Source organism: Scardinius erythrophthalmus, assembly GCF_964197995.2.
Source record: "Scardinius erythrophthalmus genome assembly, chromosome: 23".
Classification (NCBI taxonomy): Eukaryota; Metazoa; Chordata; class Actinopteri; order Cypriniformes; family Leuciscidae; genus Scardinius; species Scardinius erythrophthalmus.
The window spans coordinates 8,820,246-8,838,777 of NC_138243.1; the positions used below are offsets into that span (position 1 = coordinate 8,820,246).

Consider the following 18,532-nt stretch of genomic DNA (forward strand, 5'->3'; position numbering starts at 1 on the left):
GTGAAATATCTTCACAATCCATTATGATGTCTTCATTTCCATCATTATGTGTGTGAGTGGCAGTTTCTCTCTGCGGATGATGAGGTTATGGTACATGACAGCAACTGAAATACACAATTGAATTTAGAGTTAGTATCCTTGCAGAGCTGCTCACACTTACATGTTCTGTTAAACTAAAAAGAGAAAAATACATTATTGTTAGGAAACCAGTAAATACATGTAAAGTTCAAATTTATATAAGAAATAAATAAATTACTCATTGAGAGTGTGTTGACAGTCTATAATGGCTAATTGAATGGCTGAGCACTAGAAAATGAGTAATGAGGTGGAGTTGACAGTTACAAATTTGAAAAACAAAAAGGCGGGAATAAAGAACCCTAAACTCTAACACAAAGAACCATTTCAGACAATACAAATCTAAATAGAACTGTTTCTAAAGAACCTTTTTTTTAGAGTGTAGAACCTTTTAGGGGTTCCCATTGGGATCATTTTATGGATTCAGTTTTAAGTAGCCTAATTAATTTCGTTTTCATTCATTTCTCATTTTAATTACATTTTATGATTTAGCAGCTAGTAGGCTAAACATACTTTTTATCCCAAGAAAAAAAAAATGCAATCATTTAAGACATTTTTCCATATACGCCTAGAACTTTTTCGCATAAAGCGTTCTTTAAAAATTAGTCAATAACACTAGGGTTCTAATTAGAACGCAACCTTTTTTCTTTTTATTCTAACATTCGCTCAAGCAGCTAATAATAAGTGCGTCAGCTAGCACCGACTTTGTCTTTAAAATGTAATCAAAAGCATAAACATCTTACTTAAACTACACAAAAGCCATAAATTACGTCTAAATGCCAATGGGGTTCCATTAATGCTTCTATTAAATGAGTATTATATCTGTGGATAGCGGTTAACCCTCTCAAGTATAGGCACTCAGCAGGATTGACGCTCGTGAAGCGCCTGTGAAAAGGCGGCAGCAGGAAAGACTCTTTTAGCGCCAAATGAGCAATGGATTGCACGCGGGCAAGACACCCCGCGGAACTGAAGAGGAGGTTAACTCGCTTACTTCAGAGAGACAGATGAAAGGATAAAATAGTTTCACTTTAAGAGGGAGGAGCAGTGCCCAGGAGGCGGGAGTTAGGCCATGATTTATTAGGAGAAAAAGACAGCGAGGGGATCCTTCAGCTCGCGCTTGTCACGCTGACGGGTTGAGCGCTCTCTAGAGTGTTTTGGATATTTTAACTCAGTACTTTGCTAACATTTGAAGGCTTATTATTGTAGGTTGAGTGGTAGAAGTAGTAAATAACCTTCAATGTTTCTCTTTCAGGTAGGCCTACCTCGCCAGAAAATCCACACAAGAAAAAGCGCTAGAAAAAGCGAAGTGTTCTAGCGCTGTCTGAGGTAAAGCAGTGTACTAAAATAGGTTTATCATAAGAGAACGTTTAGGGAGTTGGTCTCTAAGTAAAAAAATATGCATTTAGGCTGTTGCAAATACCATAAAACCATTAGGCCTATGGTGGATGGTGGTTTAACAACAAGCAAACAAACTTGGATTAAAACCAAAAAATAATCCCTGGTCGTCAAATGCCAATTTTTGTCACCCAAAATATGCAGTGATTTCACCTCTCAAGTAGCTTGGCTAAAGGCATATTATATGTATTTATAGCTTATATTTAGCTACGTGTATATATTTATAATTCTTGGTCGTGGCAAGAAAAATCGTGTTTTTGCTAAATTTAAATTTACAGTTGACAACAGGCCTAGGCCTACTAAAACCATGGATTTTTACGATAGGCTATATTAGTTTTCTCTTAGTTCGGCAAACTCTTTTTTTTGCAAAATAAAAATAAAAAATGTCTTCAAACTAATGTATCATATAAATAATAATAACAACAACAATATTATTATTATTAGGCTATTATTATTTTCTCGTTTTTATAAGACATTTAGACCTATTGTTTTAAAATGATCAAGTGGTCACGTATTTTACGTAAGTGCCTGGTTACAGCGTTGTACTAGCTTTCCTCACCCATAAAGGTGTCCAGAAAACAAACGTCATGCAGTGTGTGTAAACAGAATAAACAGTGTATGGATTGTGATCACTGTTGGGAGAAAATGGGGCTGTTGTGTCTTTAAGAGGCTGCTGGTCCCTCGCTCGCAGCTGCTGGCTTGTGTGCAATAGAAGACAGTGGAGATTCATTACTTCTACAGCACAATGGACATTTATCACCCCATGGTGTTATTCAAATTCAGTACCAAGCGAAGATCATCCCCACTCCCTCTCGCCGTTCGTCGTGGCAACACCGGTATTGTTACGAGAGCCTGAGAAAAGCCTTCATAGGAACGTGATAGTCTGTGCCATTCCATAAGAACCGTCCCATCAAGGCATTGCTGAGGGCGTGCGGACTCTTCGAACGACCCAACGCATCCCTCCTTCCTGCATTTGACCATTTTCTCCGCTTGCGTTAGTGAGGATACAGCGCTCGCGCGCACAGGACAGAGGCTTCCTCGCATTTTCATCACCATTGCGTTGTAAGAAGAGGCTTTTCTATAACATCATCACACTACGGGCAGCACAAGTATCGAAATGACTCGACTGGAAATGGTTTTTGATAGTTTTTTCGGTCTTTGGCAGTATCAGATGATGATATTGCTTGATGTCGAGAGGTGGAACTACAAAGATGTGCGCCCTTACAGGTGCAGAAATGGCGAAGAGCTGCTTCTGTTACAAGGACTTTACAAAACAGCTCATTTGCTGATTTTATTTTATTTCTTTTTTTTTTTAAGTGTTTCTTGTTCTTATGCGGTGATCTGAGGTTTTGCATTTGGTGTGATTTATAGGCTACATTTTTTTTAAAGCGCACTGTAAGAGCGTCAAACTTTTAACCCTCTTAAAGGATATGTTTTCTAAAAGGAAGATAGAATGCGTTCGAAGTTTAAAATTTTACTGTGGATTAAATTAAAGTTTGTTGTTTGTAGGTTAGAACCCGACTTTATTATTTTTTCCTGAGATGAAAGACCGATTGCAACTTTTTTTTAAATTAAGAAAACAGAAGTAGAAATCGTTCGTTAATTCTGAGGTAAAATGTACGTACGAGAGATATAAACTAACGTCAGTTTGTCTGTTTATTTCGTTACAACAAACAACCCGATATAGGCTACTTTTGCCTCTTGAGGTAGGCTAATTCAAAGAATGGGAAATGCGGAACGAACGTGTTTTAAACAGGCTTATACTAGAATTAAATTTTGTGTGAAAATCTACTAGGCCCAACAGCCACAGGGACACAATGAGAGATAGTATTTTGGTTTACACGTGGAATAGATATTTTTTTTGTTGTTGTATGTGTGTTGTGACCAAATTATTCCTTTCAAATGGTCCCAGAGATTGATTGTCCAAACGCAATTCTTGTCAAATATAATTGAAATCCAAGAATTGTGCCTGGACATCTGTTGCTGGAGATTCAACATCTTCGTTCTGGAGGACATATAGGCCCTGCTGTCTGATTCTATTGTAGCAACACTAAATATTAATTTTCGTAAAGTTTCGCTAAAGGTAAGATGCTCATTATGATACAGGGACGATTATTTGACTTTATTCACGTAATTTTGAATTAATGTTCCTTAGAAAATGCAATACATTAAAATAATTATCCAAACACTTTTGTTTTATGCTTTCGCATCCTTGATCATATTCGTCTGGGAAATTTAATATTGTTTATTTTCGTTGAAACGAAAAAGGCTGTATGTAGGACAGCAGTGGTTATTTGAATGTTGCTCAAGTTATAGCATATTTAATCAACTTCCCAAACGAAATTCGTTGATTGTAAGACTTGTTTTGTTCGTGATAGTATTTATGCTTTTCTCATTGTGAAGGGTAAGTGAATAAAAAGTCACGCTGATTATAACAGCATGGTGGGAAAATGCAGTGAGCATGCTTGAGTTTCTCATTCACTGCAGACTGCCATCTTTTGCCCAAAGCTGCATGGTGAAGGACTTTTCCATCAAACGGACTGAACTAAAACGCCATTTACTGAATTCATTTTCGGCCTCATACTTGCATCACTCCAGATAATGTTTTGGTTTGCCAACTGTCTTTATAATGTTGTATTTTACAGTAAATTTGTCTGTGTGTTTCAACGCACACTAGGCCTGTATGAGACTGTCAGGCAAAATAAGTGTGTGTGTTGGCATCTGCCTGATTTTATAGGACTAACACAAAAAATTCATTTGAAAATGAATGTTCTTTAATCATTTGGCTAAACGCAGTTTAACAGCGGGCAGCTGTCGGTAAATAGTTGTTTTGCCTTAATTTGATATTCCATTTCAGACAGTCGATTGATTGTATTGGTAACTATACGTTCCACTTGCTGAATCAATAAACTGCTAATTACACTACAAAGTAGTTTCAGTGACGTTTTTGAAAACGAAAAACAGAAGACCAAAATGTGCAACGCCCCAACGGGATTTAGTTTGATTCGAAAGCACCGACTTGAGGGCGAATTAAACCTTTGCACCTGCACCATGTGTGGTTGAGAAACCAAAAGAAATACTGCTTTAAAATTCATTCGAAACACATGTGCACTTCCACTCATTTCAATTTACTCTTTTGTTTGAGCATAAACTTAATCTGTCTTTAATTGTGATTAAAGTTAAATGCTGGGCCTGCTGGGCCCCACAAGTTCTTTGAATTAGGCGAGCCTTGAATAATATCAGCGTAATTTATTAACAGCAGAAGTTTAATCACATTGACGACTGTGGATACAAGCCAGACAAACGTTTTGGTACTCGCATTTACGAAATATAACTATTTAACGATTTTAAACCGAATGATTGAGGCCACCCTTAAAGGGTTATGCGGGGAGGCCTATCTTGACTGTTTAGAGAGAAATTAATTCATAAAAAGTTACATAATCTGCTAAATCAAAGTAGCCAATTTTTCCCTTCGCTGATTTCAAAATGTTCTAGATTTCAATTTGACTGCTAATAAATTCTAAATAAAACAGATCAGAATAGGACTATGCTTTGGCTATACATGTCTTAAGAAATGTCGGTGGTGGTTTTTTTCTGTCGCTGTTGTGTTGAGACGTTTTTGAAAAATGCTATTGCCTTGCCTGCCGATGGCGCACTTCTAACGGTTATCGACGTGCAGCCGTTGACTAAACCAGCTCCGATGGAAGCACGGGCCTCCAAAAATGATGGCTGAATGCTAATTAATGTATTAATACAATCATATTCTGATAAACTGGTGATTCAATAGAGAGGTAGTAAACATTCAGTAGGCTGTTTACTTTGTAGCTAGCATTTAGTTTCAGGTCTTAACATACAAAAGTGTCAAGACACAAATAGTTTATTTGATATAAATACGAGACACCATAATTATAGTTTAAATGATCGAGAAATCACGATTTTGAATGTGTGAAAATAAACTAATATTAATTTTTTTTTTTTTTGTTTAAAGGCTGAAATGTTGCTAGCCTACATAGCCCTAGCCTAGTCCGACATAATAACAAGACATAATTCGGAATGTATAGGCCTAAATTACCATTTCTGCGTTATGTTCATTTTCAAATGGCCTATATAAATATATTTTAGGCTTTTGGCTACGATACTTCACACTATTGAGTTTTTTTTTTTCTTTCTTCAATGGAGGAAAATGGCTTACCGTGCTCCATTTTGTAAAATCGGTGTAGGCTATTTAATCTCGTCGTCTAACAATAGTTTAAACCATTAATTTAGTAAGATACGTAATTGAAATTGTTACTTTGACGTTGTTATAAGATCTACATTGTAATTTCTACATAAAGTTACATATTCGTATAGCTTGTGTTTGTAGCCTAGTATTATTTTTGGAAATTAATTAATAGTTGTATCGTTAAAACCATAACAATAGCCTAAATGGTGCTTAATCAAGTGGGTTAAATCCATTCTGCATCAAAATAATAAAACAATAAAAATAACAATATAAACGACGGTGAAATTTTAAAACAGCCAGATACCACGATAGTGTGCAATTAATAGAGCTAAGTATAAAATATACGTTAAATCTCTTGCATCTTAAGTTCACTTCGCACCAGGTTATAAAGATTATTTAGACTAAAAATTTTAAGAATGTAGCTTAGGCTACTCTTAGAATGTAAGCTAATAGACCATTTTTTTCAAACTAATTAGGCCTACTATAGAATGAGGACAAAAATATACATTTTATAATAGGCTATATTTAGTAATATAATATTTTGTCCGTTTATGCTAAAAACCAAAACAAACACATGAAAAGTAGGCCTAAAGCACATAACATTTGTAGTTCTAATCATCATTATAAATAACGTATTGAAAAATAAGCGAAAAAGTGTGGAAGACATAGCCTATAAGCCAACTTTTAAATCTCTGTAGGAAGTGTCTTTAATAACAGAGAAATTGACTCGTGGCCTCCCAACAGGTCACACTGCAGGAGAAGCATGTTTACCCCAGTATTCCCCCTTTCACCCCACACCACACACACACTCCAACACTGACATCACGCATTTCTCCCTCGACATCATTAGCATCTGTATTATAGTGTTACTATTATCATACGGGTTTCCGTTGCAAATCGAGTCTTCAGCCAAGAGATTTGTGCTCGACCTCCCGCCATAATCCTATAGTTTATTCTAATGAATATTCTATATAAAGGTTGTATACGTAAATCAAACTGAAAAGATAATACCTCATTTGACTAGAGAAGAGCCATTTTATCTGTACGATGTTATATGCTAAAAGAATAGGTCGTCCCAAAACTTCAAAATAATATTTAGAGGTGGAATTAGGACTACTATCAGGTATTCTACAGCAGTCTATAAGAAGTGTAGGAATGTAATAAAACCTCTTGCCCTCACATAAATATTTAATATCAAATAATCAACCTTCTAAGCTTATGACAAATATAAAACATTAATGTGTACTGGCTGTGTACTGTTATTCAAATACTCCATTGCACTGAATTTAAAATCAAATTAGTGCAAAGAAAACAATATTGTGGCAAAATTTACACAATATTTATTAATTCAGATAAAAAATAAGAAATATAGACTTACATAGAAAACATACAATTGACAGCTGTAAAGGCATCAAACAGAAAATGAATGAAAATTATAACGGAGCCATTTGACATGGGGCAAGCGGTCCATCATGTCTCCAGAGAATCCATCTGGACACTGGCTAGACAGAGTGACCTTCCTAATGAGCCCTTGCTCCCCATCGTAACCCCACCACGCTCCTGTAAGGTACGGGACAGTGAATATCCCTCAGCAGCCAGATTCCCGGTGATGTTACGTTTTATTGGAATTAAAACCAAAATAAAGTCTTTTCACCGGATTGGTCGGAAAGCCCACGGGCTGGGATTGAAATCGGCCTTGGCGTTGTTGATGGATCGTCTGATATTTGACCTTTTGAAGGGTGGAGGGGCTTCTGTATGGGTGTGGCATTCATTTTAGAGTCAGTTAGCCTCCATGAAGAGTAGAGATAAAGACAACGTTATCCTGGTCCTGAAGATGGTATTCCAGTTCACCCTGCAAGGGATATGGATGCACATGCAAGAAAAAAAACGAAAAAAAAAACATTTGGCTCATAAATATCATCTTAAAAAATTTCTACACTGAAGACCTAATATATACCCAGAAAAAAGTACATATTTATTGTAAATTCATTAGAATTTAGAATTATTGTAGAATTCATTAGAAAGAGTTGCAAGTTTAAATCAACACTTGATTTGCAGGCTTTAGTCATTGACAGTTGTTGAGACATTGACTTTTTTCAATTGATTGTGTTACTTTAAATTACGGTCTGATGCCAATACATGTTTTCCTGAAAGAACAACCCAGCACAACCTTTATGTGCATTAGATGAATGAAGAGAAGCTGACACTGGACCTAAAATGAGCATGTCATTAAAACAGAGAGTGGAAGGAGTGATTGAGGAACTGTACACACACACACACACACACGAACATACACACACCGTCTTACCATTAGTTCCCAGTCTGCGTCGTTAATCAATACGAGAATCCCAGGTCTACTGTGTGTCAAAAAGAAGAGCTCATGTAAGTGATGTGAGCTACACTAAAACATGACAGTAAAGCAGCTCTCTGATAATAATAATACGCAGCCTGTATGTACACAATGAATATCGCCAGTGCTGCGGTTTTCTAGGACCCTTGCATCCGCAGTTCATTAATTGAAAGAGCTTCTCTCGTACAAACATGAAACACAATGAAGACTATGCATAGAAAATCCTCTCACAAAGATTAGTAAAATATTTATAATTACAGAAATCAATTACACAATACAACATTATATAAAATAACACAATATATCACTTTGGATTTTGCTTTGTTTCCAACCATTAATACCTGCCTACTCAGATTATGAAAAAAGAAAATATTTTAATAATCATAAGGAATTTTATATTTTTTTATATCTGAAGTACGAGGTGCTAATGTAGGTGAAGGGGGTTGCCCCTCGCGGCTAAATAGTCAACGGTGAGGTGTATACGCCATTGAAGACTATACACTGTGTATCAGAGGTATTTCAGGTGGACGTCCATGCTGATAACGGCAATAAAGGTCATTTACGATGATTCTCTCTATAAAACCTGTTATATCACAATTTCAAAAAATAAACATCCACTCAAGGCTGAGGAAGCAAGGTATAATTTCTTATTCCTGATGCATTCAAAAAAGTGAAGTATTTCATCACAAAAGGGAATGTGGTGTGATTCTACCTCCTTGACCTCACGGCGAATCTGCAGCGAACACGTAGCCACTGCATTTATGACGAGTGTGTGTCTACAGCGCGCGTGTATATTTGTCTGAGCATCATCCTGCATCGGTAACGTATTTACCGTGCATCTGCGAAGTGTGTGTACTTACACAGTGTCGCCCTGCATAAAGAGCTCTGGGCGCTCCTTCAGCATGTTCCCTCGAATCCACGCCAGCAGCTGCTTCATGTTCCCTGTAAGAGTACCACAGAGGTCAGAGTTCACAGGTCAGAGTTCAGTGAGCCAGCCCCACGGTCGATGTGACGCGACAGAGCCTCGAACGGCAAGGTGGGGGAGGTATATCAAGAATAGACTCACCCACTGTCATTTTTGAGCACCATTGAAAATACAGCAGTGATGGCGATTAAATTCAGATTCGTAAACACAGAGACGCCATTAACTGTAGCCGTATCAGACCAGGTAAACGTGACTGGAATAGGTAGTTTAAAATACAGAAGGTTAGCACCGAAAAGCTGTATATCTATTGGTGGGGGGGTGGGGGGTTGATGATTGATGGATATAAACCCAGGGCGCCAATGTGAATTCAAATTAAATCTAGGATGTCTGCACACCCCCCACGAAAACAAAATGTGCTAGAAGCCGACATTTGTAAGCGGCATTACAAAAATTTGACTTAGAATGTCTTGGTGGGTGTTGTAAAACAATCACATTTTTTCCTCCAGAATCCATGCAAATATCACCCGATCAAAGGTATTGGATGTAATTCCACTAATTGAAGGGCAATAAAGTTTAGTCTTCAAGATTTGTGTTGTGTGTTCTGTGATAATACAAGCGCGTGATGATGGATGATAATCGTTTTATATCTGTACGTGTGTGTGTGTGTGTGAGCAATGAAGCTCCGCTGCCCAACATGGCGGAGAAGTCAGTATGTCCAACATTGTATCATCAGCATCCGTTCTGGAACATACCAGTCTCCTGCTCGGAGGGGTGGTGGAGACAAAGACGGAGAAAGAGGGGGAGAGAAAGAAGGAAAGAGAGAGATGTTTTCATTTGATCTGGGGAGGAGTTTGAATTTATTGTTTGCGAGTTTGCTGCGGTTGACATAAGGCTGGGCACGCAAATTGCGCATTTTCCGTATTTTGCACTCTTGAAGATCGCTAATTTTTCCCGTATGAAAAGCCATCACACTTCTTGGAAATGTGACATCAGAGACGGAGCTTTGAAAAACATCAAAAATAACTACCGCCCTGCCCACCCTATCTGAACACATGGTAGAATCACCTGCACAAACATCCATACTGCTGCTGATCCCTGTGCATGTTTTATCCTTGTGTGAAAAAACATAACCTTGATAACTTACCCTAATCTTTGGATATAAACAGGATGAAACAAGACTTCAACGTGTTATGTGTGTCAGCATAGATCTCGACTATAAACTAAAAATGATTTTTTAAAGGAGGTCCATTAACTGAGGAGTTTGGCAACATTTAACAGTAAGATGCTTTACTGACACACATCTCATTTCAAGCAGCTGGGAGGGATATATAAGGTCTCAGGTGGGCAGTGGTTACTAGAACCAGAGAACCTGTGAGGGGGGTTGGGAAACCCTTGATGGGTTTGAGGACACGATGACCAGAAGACTAACTGGCTATGCAAACGTGTATAATTAGACCAGGACAAATTAGCAAGAGGACGAAAGCAGAGGGCAAGTGGGTGCAGGAGCGAGGGTCTATACAATACTCTTGACTGGGCAAGTTTCCACCAGAACTGAAGCTTTCAGAGATGTCAGCACCAATGCGTGCAAGTGTGTGCGCTTGTAAGCGCGTGGCGTGCTTCTTAGCGAGAGGAAGGGGTCGAGCAACAGAGGCTGTTTCAGGTTAATTGGATCGCTGTCAGCCTCTTCAGTTGTGTAACGATCGTTGTACCTTGCAGCTCAGCTAGCCCACAATCCTGAACCTATAAAGAAGAGTGATGCTTGCCTCAGTGCTAAGCTACCGCAATGAATATTGACTAGTACCAAAAGCAGGGGCGAAAAACAGACGTGATCACTTTCAGCCACATCACTCCTTTGATTGGGAGAACTTGAAAAAACAAAAACAAAGCAAAAGTCTCCTGCTTCGAACAAAGGGTGGTTTATGTGAGCCAAGGGCAAAGAGTGAGGGGTCAACAAGACGCCCCATGTTTCTTAACCCTCTTTTTTGTAGGGGTAAGGGAAGAATGGCAGACGAAAAGGACTGTATAGGTTGTGGTGAGGTAGGAAGATACAGAGGCAAAACAGGATTAGGAGGGGGGAGCATGCGTCATCACAGACAGGTGCATGCTGGGATAAAGCCTGCGTGGGAGGGTGGCGGTGTCTGTGTAGCATAGTGGCTGGCTAACTCTCTCCGTTTCCTTTCTCTTTTCATGACGATCATCATTATCACCACTATCTTTGGGTGGGAGGGAATGAAGTCATTCATCTTGCTCAGGATATGAGGGTTGGTGTTTCTATGACAATCATGTGTGCGTGTGTGTGTGTGTCCGGCAGCGGGGGGCTCTGCACTACTCATCAATCACTCAGAAAGGTCTGGACCAGTGGACAGAAAATTTAGGCGGGATTAGTGTAGAGCATCAGTGTCAGACTTAGCAATCGTAGCCAGCCATCCGTGATGTACTCAAATCATGCCCAAACACATGCAACATGGGCTATGGGCTTCAAATGTGCTCCAAGGTCATCCCCTAGGCCCCTGCAAGGTCTTGGTGGCCACATTCCCTGCCGTCGTCCGTTTTGTGGACAGGTTGTCGTGGATACTCCGGTGCCATGGAGCTTGACCCTTCTCTTGTTTGGCAAGGCCACCAAAGTGCACATAGATTTGAATGTTCTCGACCTCGGAGCTGGGACAGGGATGCAAAATACTGACATACTTGGCCAAAAGTTCTAGTCCTGTTCAATACAACTCAGGCCTCAAGTGAAGGACGAACACCGTCCATGTTTTTTTTCCCAAACAGATCATCCTTGAGTTACCAGGTTGACTTTGAAGAACTCATTATTAACAACTTAACTTTGTGAATTTACCAGTTGAGGGAAAGAAAGGGTTTATAACCCACCAACTAAATCTGTGTGGAAACTGACCCACATGGTAGGCTTAAAGGAACATTATATCCTAACTATTAATATACTGATTAGTTGGATGAAATTTGGGAATCTCCTCCCTGCTCGGTAGAGATCACCATCATCTACTAATCACTTGCCCTATCCCAAAATGTCAACTACAATTCCTCCAGGAACTTCTGAGCATGTGCATGGGATATAAGGTCTTGCTTTACCAATCCATCTTTTCCACTAATGACTCTCAAATGACTTGCCTTCCAATCCAGAGATGGCAGAGAACATGTTACCCACTCACTGCTTAAATACAGGGGGCAATACAAGCACTCCCCCACAACCAAACATCCCACCGCTTTCACCAAAATGTCCCACCAGGAAGCCGTAGGAATGGAAGGTGTTTGTAGGAGTGGGGCATTTGTACTGTCAGGCATCCCAAAAAATGACTGCACACAAAAAGGACTTAGTGCTTTGTAACAATTGTCCCTCCCTCCTTTACTGGCCCTCCATTCTCCATACCTTTCCTGTGACCCCAGCACTAGGCATAAAAGATCCATCAACAGTATCACTGGCTGCATTTACAAGTGAAAGGGGCCCAATAATGGAGCAGTTAGGGGAAGAATGGCTGGGCACAGGGAGGCTCACAGATGTTGGTGGTTGAGGGGGAGGTGGGATGTATGGAGAAGGGGCTCAGCTCCATTGTTGCTGAGGGAGGGGTGGAGGGGGGAAAAAAACTCGATTTGTGATGGCAGGCCGGCACTTGTTTGCCATTGGCCCAATGTCAGAGTGAAAGCAGGACTGGCTGGAAGAAAAGGTGTCCAGGGAAGCGTGTGAACCAGGGCTCTGAGAGGTCAGGGGAGGAAAGGAGGCGAATGGGAAAAGGGCATCAGGGAGAGGGACGGCAGAATAAAAGAGATAGATGTGGAGAAAGAGGCACATAATTTGGTATGATTTGTGTGGCTTTCTTCTATAGGAGTACTAGAGAGAAAAAAGGCCTCCTTTCGTTCTATAAGGGCATAAGGCCAATAAGTGAATCCTATATCCGAATCTCTGGTATTGGGAGAGAAAGGGTAGAGATATTTGGAGCTAATTAAGTCATCAGCACTGTGAATGGTAAAGCACTGGTTTGAAACAGAAAAGGTGATAAATATTTGAAGTCTGATAGAAGTCTCTTATTATTACCCAACCATAAGAGCATCATCTGTGCTTTATCTTTCATACATTAGATGTAAAAGAATACTTCAGTAAAAACTTTACTTTTTTAAGAAAAGAGTAACAAACTAGATGTTCACATTTTCTGAAGACAACATGCGTTTGACTGTGCAGAACTTGTGTTGGTATGCAGTTGAGATATTCTGAATGTTTTTTAGTACATTGCTATATAGGGTGTTCTTGGTGGTAGCTTTGCTGTCCTCAAGTTATATTTATATTTAAGGTTTATGTCACTAACACAAATGGTGCAGGACAGGTTACAAGCTTAAGGCCAAAGGGACAGTTCACCCAAAACATTCAATTCTGTCATCATTTACATACCCCATTTCCATTCATTATATGGACAAAAACTGTTGAAACATTTCACAGTATAGAATCATTCAAGTTTGGAACGACATGAAAGCAAGTAAATTATGACAGGATTTTCATTTTTGGGTGAAATATGCTTTAAATACTTTTAGTTAGGGGGGGGGTAATAGTAACAGTGATACTTGCATTGGCAAACTCCACAAACACAACAGAAGAGGTCAATATTTGCATACTCACAGGGATCTGATTGGCCAGGGAGAACCACATGATGATTCTTCACTCCATCAAACAGAAGTTCAGCTCCACCTCTAAAACAGGAAAAATACAGTGCATATAATGCTGTTAATGCCTCTTACAGGTAGAGCTTTTAACAATAATAATATTCATTGAAGGTTCTCCCATTTCCAAAATCATTTAACAGTATCCTCCATGCAGCTTTACTTAACATCTAGTCCATGACAAATAAGAAACCCCATCTGATTCTTTTCCTTAAAGGGTAGTTGGGTGAACTAGCCAAATGTCACAGAGACTTTTTAAAGCTGATTTTATGTTTTTAAGCGGGGCAGAATAGCACTAAGGACTTATTGGTAGGGCAGGCAAATTCGGAGAGGCTAGCAATAGCGAGTTAGCTTTGAAAGCATTAGATCCAACCCTCCCTTCAGAGCGTCTCTAAAGCCACGTCTCCTTCAAAACACAGCAGAGTATGCAAAGCGTCACAAGAAACGGGTGTTAAACTACCTCATGTCTCGAAGCACATAACATTGCAATAATAATGAACGTAAACAACTTAAAGCGCTCTTATTTGTACCACCTGACTGCTGCAGATTCATTTCGCCGTTGATAGTGTTGACAAAGAAACACATAAATCCGAGTCTGAGGATGTGAACAGCTCGGACCGAATGCAATGATTAGACGAACATTTTTTTTGGTCCTGAGACTTCCACAGATGAGATATGTACATTTTTTAACATATAGACTACTTATATTATTGATTGCTATCAGGATGTGAATAATTTCAACCAGTGTAACAAAAAGTGTTTCTGAAAAAAATTGCCTACCTTTAAAACTCTTGAAGATTTTTCAGGTATGATTCTGGTAATTTCCTTTTTTATTGTAAAGGAATTTACATAACTTACATAACACCTAGCCTAAATTCGAATGAATTTGCGCAGACCAACAGATCTACTTCAAAGAAGACAACATCTCAGTATACTGTACAGTTGTTTTACTTAACTTTCACCTAACCAGTTAAGCAGCATTTAATAAACGCAAACTCAGTAAGTGACAGAGATCTGTGCAAGATCGAGAGAAGGTGCATGTCAGTGGGAAAAAACAAAACAGACAGGGACATGAAGTCAGAGTAGGACTCATATAGCAGGTGCAGACCCAATAAAGAGAGCTCACATCTCCTGGAGAATGCCCAGTTGTCCTCCAGATCGCCCGGCCTGGCGAGATGCCCGTACCCTAGCGGTACAGAGAGAAGCCAGCCTGTGTGCCAGCCTCAGAAAGGCCACTCACAAACACCACCTCTGTCCATCGACAGTCACATAGGACTCTGTGGCGACTTAAAAGCAGTGAGAACTTTGACCGAATGCAACATTTTTCTGCACCCGATGAATTCTGGCCAATATATTTTAAAGACGTTCGCACTTTCTGTCACTCTGATGCAATCGACATTCTCTGTCACTATGTTCGAAATAGCATACTGCCATAATACAGATGTTTTTTGTAATATATGTGTACTATGCACACACAGTATGCAACATTTCAGCATGCATAGAATTTTCTGATGGCCTAGGACATTTGTCAAAACACAGTATCCCACAGTACAACATGCTCAACCCAACTTTCCATTTTAAACACCTTTTTCTCTCATTATTCTGCCGCATAAGTGAATTAAAACATTTTAACACAAGATTGTATCAAAAAAGCAACACAAACATCATTTACAAGATTATAACTAATGAACTGCACAATGAAGTGATATGCAAAATGTAATGAGGTTGTGAGAACGTCGATTGCATCAGAGTGACAGAAAGTGAGAGAGAACAGAACAGAACAGTGCATTCGGTCAAAGTTCTACTGTTTGAAATGTTTATTGCTGGATAAATCTAGATAAAATCTAATTTCTTTTAAGAATTGTGTCTCAAACCGTTGACATGAGGGGAAAAGCTCTGGCTGATATTTCTCTGTGTTGCATTAAAACATCCACTTATTGATTTAACCACTGTTAAACATCAGGAAACCAAATTTATATTAAGAATAAAGCTTTTCCCACAGAGTTCACATCAACATCGATTATTACTTTGTTAATTTAAGCGAGTGAAGCAGAATATTTATCTCGAAGGTTTGAAGCGCACGCGCCACCTCCGCATGATTGACAGCTCCGACAACTCCATCAGCACGCGCTGCTCCATGAAAATAAATAACATGAAATTATTTCTATTAGGTTAATTTACCAATTAAACTTTGTGTTTTCGTGTCATCACGGCAGCTAAACAGCTAAGCAAATAACAGGGTTTTCCAGCCAGGTTCAATCGCCAAAGCTTCTGTCGAATTGTTTTGAAAAATGATCATCCATTACGTGCACTAATGTAACCACTGCAACACGAGGAAATGTGATGAATAATAAAGAAAGCGATAAATACAAACCCAAACTCCAGGTGCAGACCTAAGGGCGCTGCCATGTTGCTGCAAAACCCGGAAATAATCGCACACACTCACCGGAAATGACATCTTCCTCTGATGATCCTATTCGGAGAGGACGGTTCGTGTTGCTTCAGAGACAAGCCTGGGTTCTTCTTTGGGTATTTGCTCTATTATTCATTATAAAGAACTGATAAATGTCTTGATTTAAAGTTTACCTCGTAAAAATATTTAAAAACATGTCTAAAAATATCTAAAATATGTCATGTACGTTATATTAAATTGCAGATTAATGAAAAACATTATAATGTTATATTATAATGTTTTATATACGGTGTGTATTGGTCGTCTATTGGCAGGTTTTATATATTTAAATGGAAAACTATTTAAAACAAAATTATTTTTAATGTGACTTAAATGTTGCCACAGTGTCCCCTCGGTCTCCTCAGGCAAGCGTGATGTATGGTGCAGTGATGTGGCGGTCCCCGCCCCCCCCTCGCCTCTGTCACACTGCTGACAGGTCTGTCCCGACTACGAGCAGATTGAATTGCAAATCTCCTGCCTTCTGTTGGCGTCCGAGGATGAACTGGCCCTTTGCAGCCGGCCATTCATGTGCTAATATGAGGGGCAAGGGGGGCCCCGGGGCCACGGAGAGTCACATGAGGGGACACTTGGGACTGACTTCCAAAAAATACTATTTATAACAATGAATTTGGACTATCAGACTGGTATGTGTACACTTCATATGTTGTTAATGCATAACCACGGTTAACCAAACGGATGGGACACGTACACTTGAATTCAGAAATCCTGGCTTCTGCTGTGTTTTCTTTAAAAGCACAGTTGTTAACTTTGCAGGTTGCACACGACTGACAGTGACATGAGATCAGTGGTGTGTATGTGTGTGAATAAGTGTGTGTGTGGTTGTGGATGCGGCATGAGCTCTAGATTTAGATGACAAAGTGTTAAAGCACCAAGACATGTAATCCAGTCACTTTACATGCACTTATCCGTTCAGGACATGACAGGCTGTTCCTGCGCTGTCACCAGCGGATCCGTCCGTAAATAAATCCAAAACAAAATAGAGGGAAAGAGTGAAATAAATTCAACAAAACATAATGACACAAATGTAATCAAAATAGGCTGGGAAGAATGAGATGCTGCATGTCACAGCGTTTCCCAGCTGCTTTAACGCAATTTGAGGCATTTTCAGAGCAGTAATGTCAAGCCCAGAACCCTGTTGTGTTGGAAAACACTTCACCCAAAAATAGCCCACAGGCGCACAAAAAGCATTTTCACAAGATTGAAAAACAAATAGAAAGTCACATACTATAATACTGCGGTAGAATGACAGGTTCACCTTGAACTTCCATTTATTTTTTGTTTTAAATATTCTGTTTTGCTTGCAGAGTCAGTGCGACACACACATAAATATATAATTAAAATGTATGAATATAATTCAAATATATTGATGTATTAATAATAAATACTAAACATATTAAAACAAATGAAACACTTAATATTACTCTGTACAGCTCATCATTTAGCTCGTCCATTTTAGTCATTTGCACATGAAATCTAATTCGATATATTGTTAATCTTTACAAAAACACCAAAAAAGTTGGTTCTTAATATATTGTATGATATTCCATATTCCAGCTTCGATAAGGTCCTGTTCTCTTTCAGAGCAGATTGTGTATTTATGCTATTGTGTGACTTGTCGTTTGAGTTCACAGATCGCTGCGGACTTCAATAAAAGATTTGAATCTGCATTTCCCCAATATTTTGAGCACAGTGGTGTGTGACGGGCAGCTCGGCGTGTCTTTGTGTGCTGAGTGGGCATTCAGTGCTTCATGTCCCTGTGTCTCTGTCACAGCGCCCGCTTTACCAGCAGTGCCTGGTGGACCTTTCTCTGACTGACACAGCTGTGCTGGGGACATCTCACACACACACACACACACACACACACACACACACTGAGAGATTGCATCATGGTTTCGCTGCAACCCCCCCTCCGTAGCCACCATCTTGTCTTGGTGAAGTCACTTTAGCCTGACGCACAACAACTCAAAGCCAGTACGCATGCTCTGTCGCAGTGCATTCACAACACACACACACACACACACACACACACACACACACACACACACACACACACACACGCGCGCACACACACACACACACACACACACACACACACACACACACACACACACACACACACACACACACACACACATTGGTGCACCTATCATTATGAGGACTTTACACAGGCGTAATGGTTTTTATACTGTACAAACTGTATATTCTGTCCCCTAAGCCTCTCCATCACAGAAAACTTTCTGCATTTTTAATATAAGATTGTTTATTATGTTTTTTTTTTTTAGCCATTTTAATTACGAGGACTCAGAAAAAATGTCCTCGTAAACTAAGTTTACGTTGTAATACCAGTGTAATACCCATGTCATTATACAAATTTCCTCACAAATCATATAAACAAGCACACGCACACTCACACATCTATTGACA

The 18,532-nt window shown here is 39.4% G+C and overlaps 1 protein-coding gene across 3 annotated transcripts; it reads right to left on the reverse strand.

Moving 5' to 3' along the window:
• Nucleotides 1-16,076, reverse strand: urm1 (ubiquitin related modifier 1). 3 transcript variants are annotated; one of them, XR_014029255.1, is made up of 6 exons: nucleotides 16,010-16,069; nucleotides 13,595-13,665; nucleotides 8,903-8,984; nucleotides 8,001-8,049; nucleotides 7,071-7,544; nucleotides 1-104 (listed from the first exon to the last, which is right to left on the reverse strand). XR_014029255.1 is itself a non-coding variant. In XM_081354007.1 (5 exons), the coding sequence occupies exons 1-5, from the start codon at nucleotides 16,042-16,044 to the stop codon at nucleotides 45-47; spliced, it is 297 nt and encodes a 98-aa protein (XP_081210133.1). In that variant the 5' UTR covers nucleotides 16,045-16,069; the 3' UTR covers nucleotides 1-44. The 3 variants fall into 3 exon arrangements, 2 of the variants coding, with proteins under 2 accessions (XP_081210133.1, XP_081210132.1); XM_081354007.1 differs by lacking the exon at nucleotides 7,071-7,544; XM_081354006.1 differs by lacking the exon at nucleotides 1-104 and having other exon boundaries at nucleotides 7,016-7,544; nucleotides 16,010-16,076.
• Nucleotides 16,077-18,532: the final 2,456 nt, after the last annotated feature.

Excerpts from the sequence above, each read along its gene's own strand:
- urm1 (XM_081354006.1), bottom strand. The coding sequence starts at position 16,044 with ATGGCAGCGCCCTTAGGTCTGCACCTGGAGTTTGG. Across the intron at positions 13,666-16,009 it reads GGTCTGCACCTGGAGTTTGG|AGGTGGAGCTGAACTTCTGT; the intron begins GTTTGTATTTAT and ends TTCCTGTTTTAG. Across the intron at positions 8,985-13,594 it reads CCCTGGCCAATCAGATCCCT|GGAACATGAAGCAGCTGCTG; the intron begins GTGAGTATGCAA and ends GTACTCTTACAG.